Below are 25,183 nucleotides of genomic sequence, written 5' to 3' on the forward strand. Positions count from 1 at the left end.
CTTGTCTTGTAATCTTGTTTCATTGGTCCTCTGTTTCAGGTTTCAGCGGTCCTCTAATCCGGCATTTATTAGTTTATTTTTTGGTTTCCGTTTAGAGCAAATTTTCTTTTAATCGATACATCAGTTATGTTTCATCAATATGTGAATATAAAAGAGTTCTCTGTCTCGTCCTCATTTGGTACACAATTTATTCAAAAAATTTAGATTAGCAGTGTCCGAGCATTATTTGTGAAGAATGCTTCTTAAAGAAAAATTAAGTTTTAGGAGAGATACGTGCATATAATTTCACCTGCGAAGTGAAAGTCTTTGTAAAATTCTTGTTGTCCTCTGACTATAGCTTAAAATGTTCAAAGAATGTTTCTGGAAGTTTATCGACTAGCAGATCTCAAGAAAACTAGGATATTTTACTGTTTAAATTGAAATAGTTGAACTTGCTAAATTCGTTGTTTTTTGTAGTCACAATATGTAACTTATTTTTGTTCATCTATGAACATTGTTGCTCTTTATTTTTTTTTCATTGGTCAATGAGAGCTTTTTATATTTGATTACCGTTTTTAGCTTGACTTTTTCAAAAAAATTACATAAATCAAAGAAGAAAAATTACTTGAAGCATGCTGGTGCAAGTTTCAATTTGCTAGAGCCCTACACAACCAGATTCTAAGAGGCCAAATTTCAAGCTAGCAAAGTGGATGTTTCAAGCAAGTTCACATCACTCTGCTGAAGTCATTTGGAAAGTTTTATAACTTATATCTGAAATTTTATACCTCCCACCGATACGTGATTTTCGATTGAGTACGGATTTTCTCACAGACTTCACCAGAGCCACTTAAGCCAAACTTTCGGGTTGACATTTACGTCATCCTAATGCTTTGTTTTACAGCCCATAACTTGTGACAAATGAATCGGGAAAAATTTTTTTTGTTATATTAGTTCAAATTTGGAACACATTTGTGAATATATTTTTTAAGCCTATGTTATTGTGCGCTACCGCTCTGACCTAACTGTGAAAATGAAATACGCTCAATGATTAAAAAAAAAGCAAATGCATCATTTCCCGGGTCGAGGTTTGGCGATGAATTTTCATAAGAAAAGCTGTGAAATGCGGTGAAAAAAAATAATTCTCTTCTCGTAGTTCTTACATCTTTTTGCGGTGAATGCGGTGGATCGCAGTGAATTATTTATTTTCACCGCGTTCTCAGTTTTCTGACATTACAGAATTCTCCCCACAGGGGGTTCGAACCTCTGACCTCCTTCATGCTTTCAACTGCTTATTCCACTGCGCCAACTATCAGTTACTACCTTTATATTTTTCGTGAACTTAAATCAGATTGAGTAAACGTTGGAAAGCAAACGCGATGAATTTTTGTAAGAAATGCGGTGAATTTCGCGGTAAATTTTTGTAAGAAATGCGGTGAAATATTTATTTTCACCGCAATCACCGCATTTCTTACATTAATTTGCCACAGAAGTCGATGCGGTGAAATTTTGTAAGAAATGCGGTGAATTTTGCGGTGAATTTTTGTAAGAAATGCGGTGAAATGCGGTGAAATACTTATTTTCAACGCATTCACCGCAATCACCGCATTTCTTACAAAAAATTCACCGCATTCACCGCATTTCTTACAAAAATTCACCCAAAAACCTCGACCCGGGTTGCAATTTCTCATGGTAACCTGCTCGATTCAAAAGTAATATTTAATCAACATGTATCAGACGTTTTTTAAAAAAATATCAATCAGAGCATGATAAAGAGAACTTTAAGAGATAAATCGTCATGTGAAATCTGTTCAAGTAGGACATGCTTTGATTAATTAAATCAAATTTTTGCATTGTAAACAAACAGTTTTCTGAATAAATTGAGCATATTTCAAGTGGGATTCAAGTTATTGCTGATTATGGAGAACTGACCATAATCTATCCAGATTTTCTCTGTAGGTAGGTTTGTCACTTTTTCTGAATTTAGATCTGTCAAACTTCTGATGCGTATGCGTTCATTGATATAAAAGTCATGCGAAATGGCTTAAAATATGCTTACTCAGTTTGAATTCAGAACGACTACAAAAATTATTGAAATCGGACCAAAAGTTTTTGTTTGTTGGGTTCCAAATTAAAACCATGGGCGCTAAATTATTTTTGACTTTCAGTATACTTATGGCTGTAGTGTTCATAGGAGAGAAGTTAATTATCAACATTAGCAGGCCTCATCTCATGGTTCAGTGGCAATTCAAGAAGCCCTGGCTCAGCAAAAAGAGGGGGCGAAATAAGCTCAGAGGTGGAAAGATGCGACAAGGCGACTGCCCTAGATTTGTTCTGAAAGAAGACACAAATACTTCGTCGTCTGCATTGTCTTAGAGAGCCTTCACTTTTTTTAAATTGGTGGTTAGGATTGAAAGCCAAGAGTCACTCAGCATTTAACATTTAGACATAACCGTTCCTAAACTCTTGCGAAAAAATGTCTCGCCTTATAATAAAAATTGAGTTGGATTAAGGTTTTTGAAGTTTTTACAATTCAAAGAATTTGAATTGTATTGGGGCGCTGTTTTTTTAAGATGAGTTCACAAATTTTTCAGTGACTTTGATCTTTCAAAACGGGATAAACAGGTAAAGGCCAGTGGCCATTAAGTTTCATTAGAGGCCCAAAGTGGACGTTAGTAGTCCCTCACGTGCGTAGAGTGGTGCAGCTGCTGGGATAGCCTCAATTTAAGGTTAAAAGATCATTTTCAGGAGTTTTGGGGCTCAAAATGGTGCAATTTTTCATGTTTTTGTGTTTTTTTAGTTTTTTGTTTGATTAGTCTCAATTTGAAGTTTTTAAAATTTGATGAAGGCCTTTCGCGAGACAAAATTACTTGTTATGACCAGTTTATGAGCTATATGTTTTGGTACTACAAACACAAATACGAAAAATGATACTATTTTTTGAAATTTTTGAGTTTTTCCAGCTTTAGGGGCCAGGGAATCTCCTTTAAGGTTTGATAATAGGGCATTGTATAGTTTCTAGTAACAATGGATTGGTTTTTAACATTTAATATCTCAAATTTTACATTTTTTTTGATAAAATCTGCAATTTTTCAGGGTTTCCTAAAGTTTTTTGTCAATTTTTGGTATTTGTCTGTTCTCAAGATCCAGGAAACCTATTCCACGGCCTGAAAAAAGTTACTGCACGGTTGAAAGTTGCAATGGACTTTTTTTCAACAATTTAATCGTTCGAATTTTTAAAAAATTTCTGATAAATTTTCAATTTTTTTTCGAAGTTTTTCAAAACATCTGTCTCTAGTCAATTTTTCTTGCCTAAGTAGCCATATTATCTCATGCAGGGTATGATAGTATGTTATTAAATAGTTGCCTATGGGCAATTGAATGGTTTTCAACATTTTAATAGAATGAATTTCTATTTTTTGAAATTTGAAATTTTTTATAATTATTGCCTATTGATCTCTGAAACAATTAATTTTTTAAGGCTTGGAAATGTGTAACTGGATAGCTTCTGGAGACAGAGAAATGATTCTTAAGATATTATTATCACAATTTTCAGCAACATTTCATTAAAATTTGCGATTGATTTCAATTTTTGTTAAAAAATTTTGGGTCAATTTCGAGTTAACGATCTTCAAGGGTCAATGAATTTTTTTCAGGCCATGCAGGTATATTGCTGCAGCAACTGCAGAAACAAAAATTGGTTTTTAACATATTCTTGAAATAGGTATATTTAAAGGGATCAGATTTTGCCTTCGGGGTAAAAGCTTCAAAGTTTTAGCAATGATTATATTTTTGTTTAGTTTGTTTGATGGTTTGTTTCTCAATTTTTTGAGATGAATTTGTTTGTGTTTTGGCTGGCATTGTACAATTGATCTGATGGTTAGGTAGAGTACTTCTAAGTTTTTCATTCAATTCTTTGAATTGTATTTCAGGACTTGTCCTGCTATGTCTTTTCATTGCTGGCTTAGGTAATGCTGCTAGCAACTTAAAGATCGATGATAATAACTCTCCTTTTTCTATCTCCCATTTTTTTTTCGTTTTAATTAGCAGCGATTGGTAACAGATTGATGTAATATTTAAATTTGAGTGAAAAAACTGAAAAAGACCTTGCGTCATTTTATGTTGTCATATTGCTCCCTCTTTGCTTCTTACTTCAAGTAAAGATGCATTAACTCTAGTGTTTTTAGAGCACCCTTCCCTCGACTTATCTGTTCACAATATCGTCAAAGGGGTGGAGAAAAGAAACTACCTCCTTAAAAACACCACAACAACACGACACACATGATCTGTTTATCTATCTATTTATCTATCTCTTTATCTTTACATAACCCACTATGTGTGTTATTTGTAGAATGGTAACGGCGTGTTGTTATGAGGCCCCATTTGGGTAGAATTAAGCCCCTAATATCTGTCAAATTGACTAGGAGGAGAAAAACACAATCCCAAATTACACGCACACCTCAATTATTCCTTATTAATTTATATCCTTTAATCCCGGACTACAAAAAACATGTGCAGCTAATTCGGGGTCGAATCACACAAATACGTACACATACCAACACACCAAATCGTGTGAACAAAAAATTGCAGATAAAAGCGTGTGAAGGGGGAATATATTGTGCTATAAAAACTATTTAGGATTTTGGTACTTTTGTTTTTGTTTTCTTTGTGGGGTGGAATTCACATCAAAATACTCCCTCAGAAATCCCTCCCAAATTTGATGAGATTTTCCCAGATTTCCCCCCATTAATGCTTACGTTTTTAACACATTGTTGTGTTTTTCACGCCACAAAGAATCCAACCCCCTCTCCTTAAGAAAAACAGAATAGTATGGTAGTTTACAAGTACTTTTGTCTTTTTAAGCCCCCTCCCCCACCTAAGCCCCATAGAAGCGTTTTGGGTATATTATTGATTTTACCCTATACTAAAAACTGTGGGGGTAATACAGTTTACATTTCATTTCCCAAACGACCCCAAGTTTTGTTTTTTTTGTTCAATTTTTGTTCATATTTGTATTTCACATCGTTTCTTGTTCTTTGTACACAGAACACAAGAGCTATAAAGTACAATTAAAATCAGATTTATAACACGCAACAGACATTGTATCCCTTAATTGATTTTCGCTCCCTTTCCACCTTTTTTGTTTTTGTAAACAATTTGTTTATTGTCTGTCTTGAACAAATCGTCTACCCATACACACACATAAATCACTCCCTCGTGCCACATTTTCTCGTGCTTTGATCAAAAAACACAATATTCCAATTTTGCAGTTTACACCTTAAAATTTACGCCCAAAAACAAGAATTTTTAGCCCCATCTGGTCGGGGACTAAATTAGTTTCCGTTTTGTAATAACTGTTATATAAACTTCAAAACGAGTTCCTGTATTACCTAGTACCAATGTGAGGCATAGCTTAGCCACGCTAGGCTCACCTGAGCTACTCAAGGAAAAGTAAACAAATCTAAAATAACACAAAAACAATAATAAACAAAAGGCTCGATCTTGAATTTGCCAATCACTGTTTCACTCGTTTAATCCTCATTTTTACAAAGGTTATGACTTACATTTTATAAATTATAATCTCATGCTTTGCTTAATAAATTTATAACTTTGCGCGTTTTTTTATCCCCCGCAGGTCTGAGGACCAAAGTAAATGCTTGGTACATTTGGCGTCGATTTTGGTGAACATCCCGGAGCCGTAAATCGTATCAAATGAGCGTTTAGTGGTCTAAAAAACAGGTGTTATTAATCCCAATTTTACCGAACTTATTTCTCATCTTTTGACAGCATTTATTCAAGCTTCAAATCTTCACAGTAAAAATCACACCGTGTATCTATTTGATTACATACAGAGATCTTCACCAGTTTTACCAGTTTTGTTGATTTATTCACGCTTTTGTTACACAATAACAAAAAACAACAAATGAACGAGTTTTATTTCCTTCAATCTCGAAACGCGCACAAATCCAATTTCCCAATTTCAAACTTGATTAATTTTTATCACCGAAATTTGAGCCAATCTTCAAATTTTAACATGCTTTCTGTTTATTTTGGAAATTTACTGTGAATCGTTTGTAGTTACTGTTATTTATTTGTTGTTATCAACAATGAATCGGAAGCAAACAGATTCTAAGGAATCTGTTATTCAGAATTTACATAAATATTTAACTTCTGTTTATGAAATTTTGTGTTGTTGAATGGTGCAAATTATGCAAAATAAAAATGTTTTATTACAAAGCGCGAAAATAATTTTTGACTGTCTCAAAGGTTTTACAAAAAATTTTGGATGAATTAATGAAGTAATTTTTTTTCTACGTTGAAATGTGAATAATTGTGAATAATGCAATCAGAGTGAAATTTTTGTTCCGTCTCAGATCAGTAATTTTCCCCAGCTGTTGAAGCATATTTATTGCATCTTTCCCATTGTCAAAATCATTACTTTATTACCTGTGAACAATTGGAAACAAAACGCGTGGAAAAATAAAGAGTAAAAATTTAGAAGATAGGAATTTGCTTTCTCTGTCAAGGAAACGGCGCAATAACAAAACGGTTTTCAATTTAAAATAGAAAAGATATCAATTTTTTTCTTCTCATTTAACACACTTATTATTTTCAGTTAACGTTCCTTGCACAAAAGCCATCACAAATTTAAGTGAGATTTTTGTTATAAAAGACGTTGTCGCGGTAATTCTTTTTATTATTATTCGTTGATCAAATAAATAACAGACGCTCATTTTGGCAAAATTTCGAATTGCCTTCTGAAAATTTTAGTGATATTGATTTATCCAAATTATTTTCCTACCTACAACCAATATCTTTTATTTTTATTTTTGTCGTAAATTAGCTATTATAACGAACATCGCTATCGAATAACTTTTTGAAATCTATGAGCTCTAATTCATATTCTACGATTTATCTTTCGTTGGAAACAACCGCTTCAAGTTAAAAATAACCACTTCAAATATTGCCTTTAAATTAAATTTTTTCGTCATTATTCTATAACCAAAGTTTTGTCAGAATTTTAAGTTGTCTATAATAAATTAAGTGAATAGATAAAATTAAATTAGCGATGAAACATTATCCAATAATGTCACAAAAAGGAATCCTAATAACCCTGTTATCATCTTTTTTAACATCAGTTATGAGCTTCTTTTTTACCATTACTAAATCAGAGACCAAAATTTTCCACTTATTATTATTGTTAACAATTTCCATGGTTTCCTTCTTGCCTATTGGCGCTGACACAAGCTCCGACTCCCTCAAAAAATTCCCGCGCACTATAAACGTGTTGGAATGTTGCAGACTTAATGAAGTTCCTGTTCACTGTTTGGATCTGTGCAATGGAGTCGATGAGAAATTCTACGGCATAGACATATGCATAGGTAGTAAATGTACAATATGGCACGGGTCTAGGAAAAAAACCCACGAAAAAAATTGCACATAAATTAGATAGGAAATGAACCCCCACGAAAATACATCCCCTTTTTAAATTTCAATTTTAATCGTGATAATTTGTTAGGTTGTGATAGTTTCATATCAAGTTCCAAGGGACACTAAGGCATAGCCATGGTCAGCAAGGCATGGCCAAACGCGCTAAATGCGCAGCTCGTTAAAAGTCAAGTGGGGGTTTGTTTCCGTAGCGGTTTATTTCCTATGTAAATTTAGTTGTTTTTTTCGTTATCCGTTGGGTTTTTTCCGAAACCGGACACGAAATTTCTTGCTCTGACCTCACTCAATGCGGGGGATAGGAAGGGGGATTATATACTCAGCGTTTTCTATTCAGTCAATTTTGAAGAACCAGTCGAAGCCAGAATAATTCAACGGGAGTCTTTTTCGAACGTTGGTTTATCATTGGAATTAATTATGGAATAATTGGCTGATTTGCTGATTTTTGTTGACAATTTTCTTAAAAAACTGTGCCAAGTGTAGCACTTTAAGCTATACTTTTCCATTTCTCTGTTAAAACTGTATAGGGGAATTTTTGAAACTTCTCGTAAAGTTATTTAAATTACAGCGTAACTGCTTTTTGCCTATTTAATATGATTTTCACCAGCGTGAATCGAAATTCTTTTAAAACATGAATCTCGCATTTTCGTTAATCAACCGATAGGAGGCCTGTTTACAATTAGTTGTTGTGGTTATTTAAAAAACTACCACTTTATTTTAAAAATAGGAAAAAATAGAAAAAACAAATAAATTTGCAGAATTCTGTTGATAAACAATTCCTTTTCTCTGCGATTATTGAGACCTTGCTTGGTACTGTAGCTCACAACATTCAGTCATTCAAGCAAGCTGCTACACGTTACTCTCTCCAATGAGAATAGTTTTTATAATTAGAAAACCTAAATTAATTCTTTGGGGCTTAGAAATTAGCGGTTCCAGTTTTCATAGATAATAATTTTACAAAAAACATTTGCGACTAGAATTTCATGTCTGATAAAATTGGTTACTGTTTGTAATTGGTTCAAAGGTTGCGCAAAAGAAATTTCTCATGACTGCCAGCGCTCACTATTAAAAAAACTGGAAAAACACTGCCTGAGGTCTTTTTATCTTTTACGAATTGTTTTTTTCACTGTGCTGATCAAAAAAGTTTGTGGCTTGAAACTATATGTTTCAGATTATTTTCCTCGCGGCAACAATTGATAAGTTGTTAAATTAATTGTTGGATCTCTGTTTGTTACAAAAATTTGACGACTAAATACATACTGAACTGTCTAATTTCAGTATGCTAATGTTTTTAATTAAAATTGCTGATTTAAGTTTTTATCTAATTAAACAAGTCGCGTAAAGTATATAATACACATTTTAGCATTGTTAAACAATAGCGTTTTTTTTAGTTCGATTACCAAAAGTTGTCGTTGTCAAAGTTTCTTTGTTCAAAACAGTACTGGCTATTGGAGCAATTCCACGAATTTGATTTTTCTGTTATTAGTTTATATAGTAACTGTTTGTTACTCTGATGATTTTTTGTTTTCTCATTGTTGTACAATGTTCAGACGTTGTTTTTTTCTGCTGCGCAATGAACAATTTTAGCCGAAGACAGTTACCGAGCCGCATTGTTTCAATTGTTTTGCCGTTGCTGGCTAATAATTAACAGTTTTTATTTTTCTAGTAAAAATTATCTAGACATTATATGAAAAAGTTTCGTATCTCACAAATTTTCAAAATAAGAAAACCATATCATGTTTTATGACAAAATAACGAGATGTCATTCTCTAAAAGATGTTAGTCTGCTAGGACCCTTAAGAAGAAAATTAGTTTCATGGGTTTAAAATCAGTTAGTGAGAGAAAGTTTTTCAGTGCTCTTTTTCTTCAAACAGTTTTCATTGTATTTTGTATAACATTTTCAACCCAAAGTGCTGACAGAAATTTTTCCATGATGTTGTTTTAAACAATCTCAACTTCCATAAAACAAATCAGAGTAGAACTTCAAAGTGTTCTTGTCGGATGTTGCCAAACTGTATTTTAGTTGCAGCATCAGTATCCAAAAACTGTTGGCGCCAAAGTTGTCATTGCAGAAATATATTAGCAGTTTTTTTGAAGAGAAATCGAAACTAGTTTTTTCAGAAGTTTTTAGGGCCCTAGAAATTGATTTGAATTTCGTAGCTTAGTAACGGTATATTGTACAAATTTTCAAAAAATACTAATGCAAAATGCAAAAATCGGGTTTGATTTATCCACAAGCATTGCTTTCGTGACATGCATCAATTAAATTTAAAAGACAACGGGAACTCCGAATTAGTTTAAATATAAAAATTCATGATATGTTACAGCTCACAAGACAAACGGTTGAATGCACTGTTGGGTACAAAGTAAATGCAATAATGTTACTATGAACCCGTGTTAGGAGTTACGAGAAACAGAAATATATTCTGCCAGAAAAATTTGGCAATACTAAATTAGCGCAAAAATTTTTAAAAATTAATTTTCCTAGTAATTATCACAATGGTCACCTTGTAATTTGGTTGTCTTCAACCTTCGGCTATTTAAATCGTCTGATGCAATTATTTATCTAGGTGAGTCAAAAATCTCTTTGTTCTCTATTCGGGCGGTACCAAAAAAGAATGAACTTGCTTATTTACCGTCCACCTCGGTGCTTTTTATTTCATTGATTTGTTATAATGTAATTGTTATTTATATTGCATTAAGGAAATTAAATTATTATTATTTGATTACACACTTCCATTGGAATCGACAAAGCGGATTGATCACATCTTTTTAAATTTAATTTATCAATAAAATAACCCGATTAAAATTTTTTCAAATGATACAAGCAAATTTAATGAAAACAAAATTCGCTTCTTCAATAGTTGACACTTTTGCTTAAACTAACTGCATTTCCTGATGTGCTTATTTCTATGAGTTATATGTTTGGTTGGTGTGAACCAAAAGTGCCAAAATTGAGTTCCTTTTTCCTCTGCTAAACGATTTAAAAATTTGCTGTTACAAAATAACACATCGTCGAGTATCTTTAACTTACAGTAGATCAACAGATTAGAATGATTGGCGATCCCCTATAACGCTACCTCGATCAAAGAATTAAAAAAAATTGTCGCGTAAAAGGAAAAAAAATGGAAAGCAATTGAAAGGGAAATTTTAGCTATAAGTGAATTGTGAGAAACTTGAGACTAAGTCGCTGATTGTATAGCCGAAGATCTTTTTCTTCAAAGCAATTGAAAATTGATGAGGAATCAAGTCGGTTTCGAATCAAAGAGTGTTTTAAATTAGTTTGACTGCTTCGTAATTTCCAATTTTCTACGGGAGCTTTTTACAAGCAAAACTTTCTCAAAAGTAAGCTGTCAACCAGTTTTGTTTAAAGAAAAAACTTGAAAATTTTGGAGCACCGACTCCGCTAGCAACGTCAAAAGCAGTTCGGGTGAACTGCTCAATCGCGAAAGCCGTTATCTTGCAAGATTCTTGTGAGAGTATTTTAAAATTGTAATTTTGCAAAAACTGATTTAATATAAAGTTCAAACAGTTCATCTTTTTTTCTAGAAATTAAAATCTGTGTTCTTATCTCTGCCTGTTCTTCTTTGTTATGTTTGTGATCATTTTATGTGCAAGATAATCCGCTTTAGATATCCGCCTAATATAGAGATAAGATAATGCAGATAGAATAATAACATAACATGCTTCAAATGTTCAGACCATCGGAACTCAATAGTATTAAAGCGTTTTTAGCTCACTGTTTTTTTTTCGTGTAAATGGTTTTAATTTTTGAAGCTGAAAATTTTCTGAAAATTTGTTCGATCTGGTTAGTTATTAATTGCTTATCATTTAATTACACCGAAATAATAAATAGACTTTTTGATAATTAGTTGCATAAAATCCCTCCCACTACTACTTGCGGGTTAATAAGACAAATAACAATTAATCTTTCAAGATGTAAAATTGTCTTGCAAGAATCTTTCAAGAGTTTTGCAAGATCTTGCATGATCAATATTTCTTTGACTCATGGCCCGGGTTGAAGTTTCTTTGATTTCATTCAAGGATCATATATGATTTCATACTGTCCATACTTGATTTCTTAGTACGATCCTTGTATAATTTCTAGGAAATCATGTATGGTCCTTGTATGACTACCAAGAATTCATACAAATCATATATGACCTAGTATGATTACTAAGAATCATATATGACTTAGTACGAAATCAAAGAAAGTTGTATGATCGTTGACCCGGGGGAGAATTACTGCTTCTCTGGACCCTGAACTTTTAGGTGCTTACGATAACACCCGTTCCACTTGCGTCGAAATGAAGTTGGAAAGGGAAAAGGAGGAGCAGAGACAGTGGGAATTGGACCAGCAGAGGTTGCAGCACCAACAATGGGAGCAAAATAACGAAGTGGCATCCAACTACCCAGAAGGACAAATCTCATGGAATAATTTTGGCAAAAGTTAGTTGAAAACTCCTGTAGTATACATTTATATAGCTGATTATTTTAATCCACAGCTAATAGTGCCTTAAAATGGGTTGTTCTGTTATTTGATGGGGGGGGGGGGGTTGAAAGAATATAGGTCTGTTATCCTTGTTTCAATGTTTTGTCCATTAAAAATAAAACTGTACCAAATTACAGATTAAAAATGCGGAGCTCTAACCGTCTTAGAAGATTTCATTGATTGTGTTGTTAATATTTACAATCATTGTTTTTTTGTCAGAATTTCATGAACTATGGTATTTTGACGATAGTTGAAATCTATTTTTAATTATGAAGGTTTTCTGACATTTTGGTTCTTTTTCCAGAGCAAGGATAAATATAAGGTATTTAAATTGTATTTCTTTTGGATCAGAATCGGCCCTAATGATGGCAATTATCTGTATATTACAATTAAATTACCAAAAAAGAACAAAATAAAATCGCGTCACCCTTTTAATCATAGTTCTCCGAAGTACATCTGAGTCTTGTCTGCCCTGTTCTCAAAAAATCGCCAACAATTTTTTCCGACGTTCTAGAGCATGCAGGAGACAATGAATTCGTAATGATCTTGTTTCTATTCAACAACATGCTGGTATCTTTTAATCTTTGAACTTCGTCGTAAATGTCAGCGTACATTCTTTCGCTCTCTGAAAATCAGCTAAGATAAACAGCGAGGGGTTTCCATCGACCAGAAGATTGGCCTTTATTTTCAACCATCCGTAAGGTTATTTAAGAAGCAATACCTTGCCCTATTTCTGTCTTTCATCTCATCAAATTATGTACGCTGTAAAATGATTACAATCCAAAATAAATTAAACACTGATATGCAGATGAAATTGCATTAATTCACGATTTTTGAATGAACAAGAGTTATCAGCTTTCTTTAGTACGAAAATGTTTGAAGACAATTGAATCTCAAGTAGAGATGTCAGCAGTTGTTAGCGGATGTTTCTGCAAGAAATCCGCTGCATGTGCGGAAATTATGTATGATTTGTGCTGATTGCGCTGAAAATTGAAATATAGGCGCTGAATCCGCTGGAATAAAATATATCAGCACATTTAAGCACATTTCTTACAAAAAGTTATCATTTGATTAAGCACTTTTGTTACATATTTTAATCTCAGCCTCTTTCTTACATAATTTCAGCACTTGTGAAAATTACAACTTCAGTCGATTCAGATCCTTTCCTGCATAATTTCAACACTTCTCTCGCAAAGGTTTAGAAGCTTCTCAGCACCTTCCTTCAATATTTTCAGCACTTGTGAAAAATTCACATTCAGCGGACTTAGCACTTCTCTTCCATATTTTAAGCACTTGTGAAAATTTCAAAACCTGTGTTTTCAGAGTTTTTTTAAATAAAATCTCAACACTTCGCTTGCAAAACGTCAACACCTTCTCAGCCTCTTTCGTAATTATTTTCAGCGCTTGTGTCCCAAAAATATATACTAAGCTGTTCAAAATTCGGCAGATAAATTGCAATAATAGATAATTCTATCCGCTGAATGAAATCTTTCTCAGTGTGCAAAATGATGTCAAATTTGTGCTGATTGCGCTTAAAATTGAAATATAGGTGCTTAATCGTCTGAAATATGCTATTTCAGCACATTTAAGCACATTTACTTCATAAAATCAGCATATGATTCAGCGCTTTTCTTACATATTTTCAGCACTTGTAAAAATTTCAATTGCAGCGGGTTCAGCTCATTTATTGCACAATTTCAATATTTATCAGCGGATTCAGTCCTTTTCTTACATAATCAGAGTTTCAAACTTCAGCTCAATCATCACCTAAATTCAACACTTCGGAAAAATTTAGCACTTTTAGCATTTTCCTTAGATAAATATTTTAAGTGCAAACTTATTGCGCACTATTGCTTATAACATTGGCAGCGCGTACGGTCCTCCGTCTTTTGAGTTTCTGTAAAGCCATTAATAAGTTTAAAAATCTGCGTTTTCTCATTAAAAATTCAAACTTTTTCGAGAAACAGAACAACTGAAAACTGGCACTCTTTCATCTTATCTACCAGCAGGAACACAAATATTCTGAAACTACCTGGTTTCAACCAATCAAGTGTTTTGGCCGTATACTTCAGCTGCGATTACTGTTTATTTGAAGAGTTGACAAAAATGAAAAGTCGTTTGGCCAATTTTCAACTTTATTTAAGTCGGATGGCTCTAGTGCAAGGCTGTCTAGTTTTGCTCAGGTGCTGCTTCCAAATGTCCGAAAACTTCTAAAAAATCCAAATTGATTAACAGAAGCGTTAATGATTCGTTATGTGAAATCACTGAAATTTCTGTGAGAAAAGTGCCAACAACAGATTTTTTTTTCAGAAGATGAATCTTACATGATTGTCCAATTAATGTTCTGAGAAGTCCTGAAAATATGTACTAAAGATGTTTAAAATTTGGCAGATAAAGTGCAATATTATGTAATTTAATTCTCTGAATTATACCTTTCTCAGTGGTTGTCACCGCATTTCAGCGGAGGTCATCAGCCGTAAAAATACCGCTGTATGTGCAATATTATGAAAAATTTGCGCTGATTGCGCTGAAAATTGAAATATAGGTGCTTAATCAGCTGAAATATAATATTTCGGTAAATTTGTGCACCACTCAGCTCTTTTCGTACTTATTTTGAGCACTGTCAAAATTCCAGTTTCAGTGGATTCAGCTCGTTTATTGCACAATTTGAACCTTTCTCTCGCAAAACTTCAGCAGCTTCCTAGCACTTTTCTGATTTATTTTCACCGTTTTTCAGCACCTTTGTTACACATTTTCAGCACTCATGAAAATTTCAAATTATGCGGTTTCAGTCCCCCTTTTACTTAATTTCAATTAAAACCTCAAATTTTAGAACAATTCTCACAAAAAGGCAACAATTCAGAAAACTTTAACACTTTTAGCATATTCCTCACATAAATGTTGTCAGTGCAACTTTATTGCTCGGTATTGCTTATAACGTAGTCTGCATGTACGGTTTTTTATCTTTTGTATTTCTCTAGAGCCCTTAATCAGTTAAAAATCTGCGTTTTTTATGTATAATCCAAATATTCGGAAAACTGAACAACTGAAAAGCGTCACTTTTTCTTCATATCTAACAGCAGGAAGACAATTATTCTGAGACAAACTGGGTTCATTCAATAAAGTGTGTCGTCTATATACCCCAGCTGCGATAAATGTTTATTTTAAGAATTGACAAATTTGGATGTCCTTTCAAATGTTTTCAAGTTGAGTTGCCCTCGTGCATGGCTGTTCAGTTTTGCTCCTGTGCTGTTTCGGAATCTACGGAAGCAGAAAAAACTACTGGAAAACCAAAATTGGTTAACAAAGACGTTAAAGATGCGTAAGATGAGTATTAAAATTGAGTAAAAAAGTGATGAATTAATTGAAAATTCTGCAGGAAATGCGCTGACAGCTAAACAATTTTCAGCGCATGAAATTTACATAGTTCTCTGCTTAATTAGCTGTAAAGTGCTGAAAAGATCTAATAAAGATGCTTTAGCATACTCAGCGCAATATTATTCAACGCATACTCAGCGCAATATTACTCAACGCAAATTTAGCATACTCAGCGCAATATTATGTGGGATTTATCAAACAAAAATGATTTTTTTTCGGCGGTTGTCAGCGCTTGTCTTGCATTAATTTAGTCTCCATTCCTTTTTATGTTCACCCAATCCTCTTTCATCTCAATGAAACAAACTGTAATTTTTTTTTGTAAAAACATTATGAATTGCATTTGAAATATATCACATTCCATTAAAGCCAAAAAAAAACTGATTTTTCCAGAATGACAACAATTCACATTTAATTTTTAAGGCCAGCCCATTGGGTCGCCAGTAAACTTGGGAGGTCAAAGAAATTTGGATTCTGCATTTTCCAAAAATTAGGGTGGGACTCAGTTGCTTTTAAAGTCTTCCTTTTTTGAGATATCGGCCAGTGACAATTAATTGCGTTTTATTTTTTTTCGACGACTCATATGTCAGGAACATCAAAAACCAACAGTTTTTCGCTAATTGTTTTGGAGTAAAATATTTTGAAATAGACATGTTTTTGAAGTAAATTATTTTGAAATATTTTGAAATAGGCATTGATCATACGCGCAAAGACCTCAATTGTGAAAAATTGTGATACAGTTTTCTTTTGTTTTCATCGCAACATATCACTCAACAAAATTGTCTTCACAAAAAACCATGAGGATGGAATAATGCTTCTAACTTGAAAATTCTAGTATGTTCAAAATTTTTGCAAGGTTGCAAGAATTTTCAAATATGCTCGATTGTAAACAATTCTTTATACTATCTTTTAAAAAGCCAAAAGACTTGCTTGCTTCTGTGCGCATGTACAGGAAGTTCTATCACCAATACTGACAAAAAAACGGAGCAAATCTTACAGAGTTGTGCGCTTATTTTGCTGAAAAGTGCTGAAGTAATGTAATAAAGATGCTGCAAATTTAGCAGAATCAGCGCAATATTATGTAGGACTTATCCGCTGAAAATTTATTTTTTGGCGCATTTCATGCTTAACTTAGTGCCCATTCCTTTTTGTATTACCCAATCCGCTCTCATCTCAGTGAAAAACAAAGTGAAAAACTTTTTATGAAAATACATTTTTCATTGCATTTGAAATATATCACATTCCACATTTGAGCTCTGTATACTCCGCAAACAGATACTTGCCGTATTTTGCTCCATCATTCAAATGCTGTTAGTTTTTTCTCAACTTTGGTCTACCGTAATTAAGCAACTTGTTTTATCAGTCACTGTTTGCTCAGTGAACATTATAATTTATTTTGAAATGCGGTCATTATGTTTTTATGAAATCAACACCAAGATAATAAAATCAATCATTATCTGTCAGAAACCAGTGATAATTAAATTTAAAAATATTGAAAAGTTTAGATTAGAGCTAACTTACGATTTTACATCATTTTCATAGATCAAGCAGTACTCCGTAATTGAAAAAGCCGAAAGGACTGAATTTTCCGAACTCCCAACTTTTCACATTTCGATTTTAGGGTCAACCCATTGGGTCACGAGGTAAAATTGGGAGGTCAAAACCACTCGGATTATGCACTTTCTAAAAGGTAGGGTGGGATCTAGTTGATTTTAAACTCTTCCTTTTTTGAGAAATCGGCCAGTGTAAAATAATTTTTAAGTTTTTTTTCGACGACTCGTGAGTCGGGAACATCAAAAACCAACAGTTTATCGCTAATTGTTTTGAAAAGGAATATTTTTACCAATTCAATATTTTTCTGAGGAACAGTTGTTTTTTGTATTCAGCCTTCCATTTGTGCCAAAACTCGTTCCTTTTTAATAAAGCGTCATTAGAAAGCCCATAAAAATTAAGCAAAACCGACAAAAATTGTACAGCCAATTAGTATACAACACGAGAAATTCAAGTTTCACTGACTTCAATTCCGTATTCTTGTGGTAAAATCTGCCTACCATTCTTGATGGCGATCCGACAACAACCTACTCAAATTAGCTTAGCCTTAATTAAAAGCTAACAATGCAAATGAACTTATAAAATAACATAAAACCCGTTTAGACTTGTTTTCATTTCTACTCTAATAGTTAAGACCGAATGTTGATTACTTTTGAACCTATTTTTGCCTGTTGTTCTTATCCATACAGTCAGTTTTGAACTTAAAATATCATATAAGAGCCCTCCGTATAAATATTTACCTTTATAAAAATATGAATTAATTAATTAATCAAACTGTCATATGAGCATAGTCAGAGCATAAAATCGTATACAAATGAATGTTGGAAAAATTTTAATCTTTTAGTTTTTTTTCATACTAGATTCTTCGCTTCAATTATGTTTTCAGCAGGTCAGCCATGCTCTCCTCGCTACATAAGTTACTATATACTCTCGCTACCAACATTCATGTAAACTTTTTTTTGCCCTATCTTCATATTTAATCAGATTGACTTTTGATTTCAAGTGTTGAGAAACAATTTGAACTTTACAAAAAGTTCTTTTTCTGCGAATTGTGCGTAAAGTTGTTATATTTTTTATTTCCTATTTGCTAATTTTAGCAACGATTCTACAGTTTTCTAACCTGCTTTATGTTTTTTATATAGTGGAACTGCTTTTCATCATTCCAATGAATTTAATTTTTTAGACATCTAATACATATTTTAATTTTAAAAATTTTAATACAAGCTTTAATCATACGGGCAATGACCACATATCTGAAAAATTGTGATAAAGTTATCTTTTGCTTCTCAACAAAAAAGTATTTCTCAATAAAATTGTCTCCCCAAAAAACATGAGGATAGCATAATGCTTCTAACATAAAATTTCTGGTCTGTTCATAAATTTTGCAATGTTGCAAAGAAAAAATCTAAAATGCTCAATTGTAAATAATTTTCGGTGGATTTCAGCTCGTTTTTTGCTCAATTTAAACCCTTCTCTTGCAAAACGTCAGCAGATTCCTAGCATTTTTCTGATTTATTTTCACCGTTTTTCAGCACCTTCCGCGAATTCAGCACCTTTGTTACACATTTTCAGCACTCATGAAAATTTCAAATTATGCGGTTTCAGTCCCCCTTTTACTTAATTTCAATTAAAACCTCAAATTTTAGAACAATTCTCACAAAAAGGCAACAATTCAGAAAACTTTAACACTTTTAGCATATTCCTCACATAAATGTTGTCAGTGCAACTTTATTGCTCGGTATTGCTTATAACGTAGTCTGCATGTACGGTTTTTTATCTTTTGTATTTCTCTAGAGCCCTTAATCAGTTAAAAATCTGCGTTTTTTATGTATAATCCAAATATTCGGAAAACTGAACAACTGAAAAGCGTCCTTTTTTCTTCATATCTAACAGCAGGAAGACAATTATTCTGAGACAAACTGGGTTCATTCAATAAAGTGTGTCGTCTATATACCCCAGCTGCGATAAATGTTTATTTTAAGAATTGACAAATTTGGATGTCCTTTCAAATGTTTTCAAGTTGAGTTGCCCTCGTGCATGGCTGTTCAGTTTTGCTCCTGTGCTGTTTCGGAATCTACGGAAGCAGAAAAAACTACTGGAAAACCAAAATTGGTTAACAAAGACGTTAAAGATGCGTAAGATGAGTATTAAAATTGAGTAAAAAAGTGATGAATTAATTGAAAATTCTGCAGGAAATGCGCTGACAGCTAAACAATTTTCAGCGCATGAAATTTACATAGTTCTCTGCTTAATTAGCTGAAAAGTGCTGAAAAGATCTAATAAAGATGCTGCAAAATTAGCATACTCAGCGCAATATTATGTGGGATTTATCAAACAAAAATGATTTTTTTCGGCGGTTGTCAGCGCTTGTCTTGCATTAATTTAGTCTCCATTCCTTTTTATGTTTACCCAATCCTCTTTCATCTCAATGAAACAAACTGTAATTTTTTTTTTGTAAAAACATTATGAATTGCATTTGAAATATATCACATTTCATTAAAGCCAAAAAAACTGAATTTTCCAAACTGACAACAATTCACATTTAAATTTTAAGGCCAGCCCATTGGGTCACCAGTAAACTTGGGAGGTCAAAGAAATTTGGATTCTGCATTTTCCAAAAATTAGGGTGGGACTCAGTTGCTTTTAAAGTCTTCCTTTTTTGAGATATCGGCCAGTGACAATTAATTGCGTTTTGTTTTTTTCGACGACTCATATGTCAGGAACATCAAAAACCAACAGTTTTTCGCAAGTTTTTTTGAGTAAAATATTTTAAAATAGACATATTTTTGAAGTAAATTATTTTGAAATATTTTGAAGTAGGCATTGATCATACGGGCATAGACATCAATTGTGAAACATTGTGATACAGTTTTCTTTTGTTTTCATCGCAACATATCCGCTCAACAAAATTGTCTTCACAAAAAACCATGAGGATGGAATAATGCTTCTAACTTGAAAATTCTGGTCTGTTCGTAAATTTTGCAAGGTTGCAAAAATTTTCAAATATGCTCGATTGTAAACAATTCTTTATACTATCTTTTAAAAAGCCAAAAGCTTGCTTCTGTGCGCAGGTACAGGAAGTTCTATCACCAATACTGACAAAAAATGGAGCAAATCTCACATAGTTGTGCGCCTATTTTGCTGAAAAGTGCTGAAGTAATGTAATAAAGATGCTGCAAACTTAGCAGAATCAGCGCAATATTATGTAGGACTTATCCGCTGAAAAGTACTTTTTTGGTGCATTTCTTGCTTAACTTAGTGCCCATTCCTTTTTGTATTGCCCAATCCGCTCTCATCTTAGTGAAAAACAAAGTGAAAAACTTTTTTTGTAAATACATTTTTTATTGCATTTGAAATATATCACATTCCACATTTGAGCTCTGTATACTCCGCAAACAGATACCTGCCGTATTATGCTCCATCATTCAAATGCTGTTAGTTTTTTCTGAACTTCGGTCTACCGTAATTAAGCAACTTGTTGTATCAGTCACTGTTTGCTCAGTAAACTTTATAATTTATTTTGAAATTCGGTCACTGTATTTTTATGAAATCAACACCAAGATAATAAAATCAATCATTATCTGTCAGAAACCAGTGATAATTAAATTTAAAAATATTGAAAAGTTTAGATTAGAGCTAACTTACGATTTTACATCCTTTTCATGGATCATGCAGTACTCCGTAAATGAAAAAGCCGAAAGGACTGAATTTTCCGAACTCCCAACATTTCACATTTCGATTTTAGGGTCAACCCATTGGGTCACGAGGTAAAATTGGGAGGTCAAAACCACTCGGAGTATGCACTTTCTAAAACTTAGGGTGGGATCTAGTTGATTTTAAACTCTTCCTTTTTTAAGAAATCGGCCAGTGTAAAAAAATTTTAAGTTTTTTTTCGACGAATCGTGAGTCGGGAACATCAAAAACCAACAGTTTATCGCTAATTGTTTTGAAAAGGAATATGTTTACCAATTCAATATTTTTCTGAGGAACAGTTGTTTTTTGTATTCGGCCTTCCATTTGTGCCAAAACTCGTTCCTTTTTAATAAAGCGTCATTAGAAAGCCCATAAAAATTAAGCAAAACCGACAAAAATTATACAGCCACTTTGTATACACCACGAGTAATTCAACTTTCACTGACTTCAATTCCGTATTCTCGTGGTAAAATCTGCCTACCACTCTTGGTGGCGATCCGACAACAACCTACTCAAAATAGCTTTACCTAAATTAAAAGCTAGCAATTCAAATGATCTTATAAAATAACATAAAACCCGTTTGGACTTGTTTTCATTTCTACTCTAATAGTTAAGACCGAATGTTGATTACTTTTGAACCTATTTTTGCCTGTTGTTCTTATCCATACAGTCAGTTTTGAACTTAAAATATCATATAAGAGCCCTCCGTATAAATATTTACCTTTATAAAAATATGAATTAATTAATTAATCAAACTGTCATATGAGCATAGTCAGAGCATAAAATCGTATACAAATGAATGTTGGAAAAATTTTAATCTTTTAGTTTTTTTTCATACTAGATTCTTCGCTTCAATTATGTTTTCAGCAGGTCAGCCATGCTCTCCTCGCTACATAAGTTACTATATACTCTCGCTACCAACATTCATGTAAACTTTTTTTTGCCCTATCTTCATATTTAATCAGATTGACTTTTGATTTCAAGTGTTGAGAAACAATTTGAACTTTACAAAAAGTTCTTTTTCTGCGAATTGTGCGTAAAGTTGTTATATTTTTTATTTCCTATTTGCTAATTTTAGCAACCGATTCTACAGTTTTCTAACCTGCTTTATGTTTTTTATATAGTGGAACTGCGTTTCATCATTTCAAGGAATTTTTTTACAGACATCTAATACATATTTTAAAACAAGCATTAATCATACGGGCAATGACCACATATCTGAAAAATTGTGATAAAGTTATCTTTTGTTTCTCAACAAAAAATATTGCTCAACAGAATTGTCTCCACAAATATCATGAGGATAGCATAATGCTTCTAACATAAAATTTCTGGTCTGTTCATAAATTTTGCAAGGTTGCAAAGAAAAAATCAAAAATGCTCAATTGTAAATAATTTTTTAATATTCTCTTTTAAAAGTCAAAAGCTTGGCTTGATTCTGTGCGCAGGTACAGGAAGTTCCATCACCATAATACTGACAAATAAATTGGAGCAAATAACACTCTGATTATCTCTCAGTTTCAATTTGGAACTGCGATGAGGTCAGATCCTTGAGCAGTAGTTTAAGGGAACAGAATTTATTTCCAAAAAGAGCAAACGTCAAAAATATAGAAAAATAAAACCTTAAACATTTTTGAAAGTGTCTAAGAAATCACAAATCAGAAGGATTGATTCCCGGGCCGAGGATTTTGCCCAAAAATAACGGGGAAAAGAGTGTAAAGAGTGTAAAAATAAAATTTTTACACCGTTAGTGCCCCCCCTTATTAAGGGTGGAATTCCCTGTTAGAGTGTAATTTTAGCGGTGTAATTTTAAGATTTAACGGTGGAAAAAGAGTGGAATAACTTATTTTTACACTCTTTTGATTACACTGTTGAAACTTATATTTACACTCTTTATTACACCGTTAAAACTTATTTTTACACTCTTTATTACACCGTTAAAACTTATTGTTACACTCTTTGTTTCACCGTTAAAACTTATTGTTACACTCTTTTTTACACTCTTTTTCTATAAATTACACCCGTTAATTACACTTTAATATGTAATTCCAACCTTAATAATGGGGGCACTAACGGTGTAAAAATATTATTTTTACACTCTTTACACTCTTTTCCCCGTTATTAAACCCTTAATTAGGGGGGCACTAACGGTGTAAATATATTTTTTTTACACTCTTTACACTCTTTTCCCCGTTATTTTTGGGCAAAATCCTCGGCCCTTAAACCGTCTCGAAAGCACGCGGTAGTCTGATCAGATGCACTAAATGAGTCTATAAATTTAGCTACAGTATTGTCGGAAATATCTCAATTTGATTTTAAAAAATCAACATATGAGATTTTTCCATTATGATTTGGGTGTTTCCCTCCTCCTTATCTCAACCGGGCTGGGGACCGGCTACGGCGGAGTTATGAACATTCAACTATAGGAGATTTTTGAGCAAAGCACTGGACAAAAAACCAGGTCTAAACTCTATCTCCAAAACAAAATAAAAGCAAACAATAAATAAAACAATTATATAAACAATTATATAAAATTCAATAATTGCAATTTAAACGAAATAATAGCAAATTTCCGTATGAAAAACTAACTTTTTTCTAGGAAGGTTAGGCGGACCATTCTTTTTGCATTACAACCTAAAAATTACTGGTAGTCTGGGATATCAATTTGGTTCACTTTGAACAACTCCTTGACCCGATGAAAAAGACCTATTTTTAAAATTATTTATTTGAAAAAATAGCAAATTTCCGTATGAAAGACTAACTTTTTTCTAGGAAGGTTAGGCGGACCATTCTTTTTGCATTACAACCTAAACAGTACTGGTAGTCTGGGATATCAATTTGGTTCACTTTGAACAACTCCTTGACCCGATGAAAAAGACCTATTTTTAAAATTATTTTTTGAAATAATAGCAAATTTCCGTATTAAAAACTAATTTTTTTTCTAGGAAAGTTAGGCGGACCATTCTTTTTGCATAACAACCTAAGTAGTACTGGTAGTCTGGGGTCTCTATTTGGTTCACTTTGAACAACTCCTTGACCCGTTGAAAAAGACCTATTTTTAAGATTATTTATTTGAAATAATAGCAAATTTCCGTATGAAAAACTAATTTTTTTTTGTAGGAAAGTTAGGCGAACCATTCTTTTTGCATAACAACCTAAATAGTACTGGTAGTCTGGGATATCAATTCGGTTCACTTTGAACAACTCCTTGACCCGATGAAAATTCTATATTTTTGAAAATAGAATAAGCGAATAAGTCAAAATTTCCGTATGAAAAACTAACTTTTTTCCTAGGCAAGCTATAGCAAAATTTCTTTTTGTTTTAGACTCTATATATACAGGGGATACTCCATACCAAAATTGGTTCACTTTGAACAACTCCTTGACCCGATGAAAAAGACCTATTTTTAAAATTATTTATTTGAAATAATAGCAAATTTCCGTATGAAAAACTAACTTTTTTTCTAGGAAGGTTAGGCGGACCATTCTTTTTGCATTACAATTTAAATAGTACTGGTAGTCTGGGATATCAATTTGGTTCACTTTGAACAACTCCTTGACCCGATGAAAAAGACCTATTTTTAAAATTATTTATTTGAAATAGCAAATTTCCGTATGAAAAACTAATTTTTTTCCTAGGCAAGCTATAGCAAAATTACTTTTTGTTTTAGACTCTATATATACAGGGGATACTCCACACCAAAATTAGTACATTTGAACAACTCCTTGACCCGATGAAAAAGACCTATTTTTAAAATTATTTATTTGAAATAATAGCAAATTTCCGTATGAAAAACTAATTTTTTTCTAGGAAAGTTAGGCGAACCATTCTTTTTGCATAACAACCTAAATAGTACTGGTAGTCTGGGATCTCTATTTGGTTCACTTTGAACAACTCCTTGACCCGTTGAAAAAGACCTATTTTTAAAATTCAATAATTGCAATTTAAACGAAATAATTGCAACTTTCCATATGAAAAACTAACTTTTTTCCTAGGCAAGCTATAGCAAAAATTCTTTTTGTTTTAAACTCTAAGTAGCTATGGGATTCTCCATACCGAGTTTGGTTCGATTTGGACAACTCCTTGACCCGATAAAAATGACCTATTTTTAAAAATTATTTAAAATTAATTATTCGAATTAATCGGAAATTTACGTATGAAGCAATATATATCAAGCAATGTGAACATATTTGATTTATGAAAATAAGTTTGAAGCAATATTATATTGAATCAATATAATAATTGTCGGAAAAAGTCTCTATAGTTGAATTTATAATCAACTTTTCGAATTCTTTCCAGTATGCTCTGTTCATGTTACCCTCCTCCTTTTTCATTCCGGACTTGGGACCGGCAGTGGTGGAATTACAAAAAGATATAGGAGAATTGAGCACAGCACCAGGTACACAACCAGGCTCAAGGAACTCTCCCCATATGTAAACAAACAAACAGATATTTCTTTTGTTTGAAGGTTATAGGAGAGATAAGCATAGCACTAGATACAAAACCAGGCTCCAAAACTCTCCAAATCTGAACAAATAGATACTATTTTTTTGTTTAGAGGTTATAGGAGAAATGAGGAGAGCACTAGATACAGTTAGGCGGAAAGTTAGGCGGACCATTCTTTTTGCATTACAACCTAAATATTACTGGTA

At 32.8% G+C, this 25,183-nt stretch overlaps 1 protein-coding gene across 3 annotated transcripts in view; it reads left to right on the top strand.

Moving 5' to 3' along the window:
• The first annotated feature begins 2,310 nt into the window (after window positions 1-2,310).
• Window positions 2,311-25,183, top strand: part of LOC142336941 (uncharacterized) — a 52,721-nt gene continuing 29,848 nt past the window's right edge. The window contains exons 1-3 of one of the 3 annotated variants that reach the window (XM_075385930.1): window positions 4,336-4,488; window positions 5,023-7,358; window positions 11,695-11,871. In XM_075385930.1, coding sequence (XP_075242045.1) covers window positions 7,046-7,358; window positions 11,695-11,871 — 490 coding nt within the window. In that variant the 5' untranslated portion in view covers window positions 4,336-4,488; window positions 5,023-7,045. Of the gene's footprint in view, window positions 2,380-4,335; window positions 4,489-5,022; window positions 7,359-11,694; window positions 11,872-25,183 lie in introns of those variants that run through there. The other 2 variants (XM_075385931.1, XM_075385932.1) reach the window with 2 other exon arrangements.

Source organism: Convolutriloba macropyga, chromosome 3, assembly GCF_964194025.1.
Source record: "Convolutriloba macropyga chromosome 3, txConMacr16.3, whole genome shotgun sequence".
Taxonomy (NCBI): domain Eukaryota; kingdom Metazoa; phylum Xenacoelomorpha; order Acoela; family Convolutidae; genus Convolutriloba; species Convolutriloba macropyga.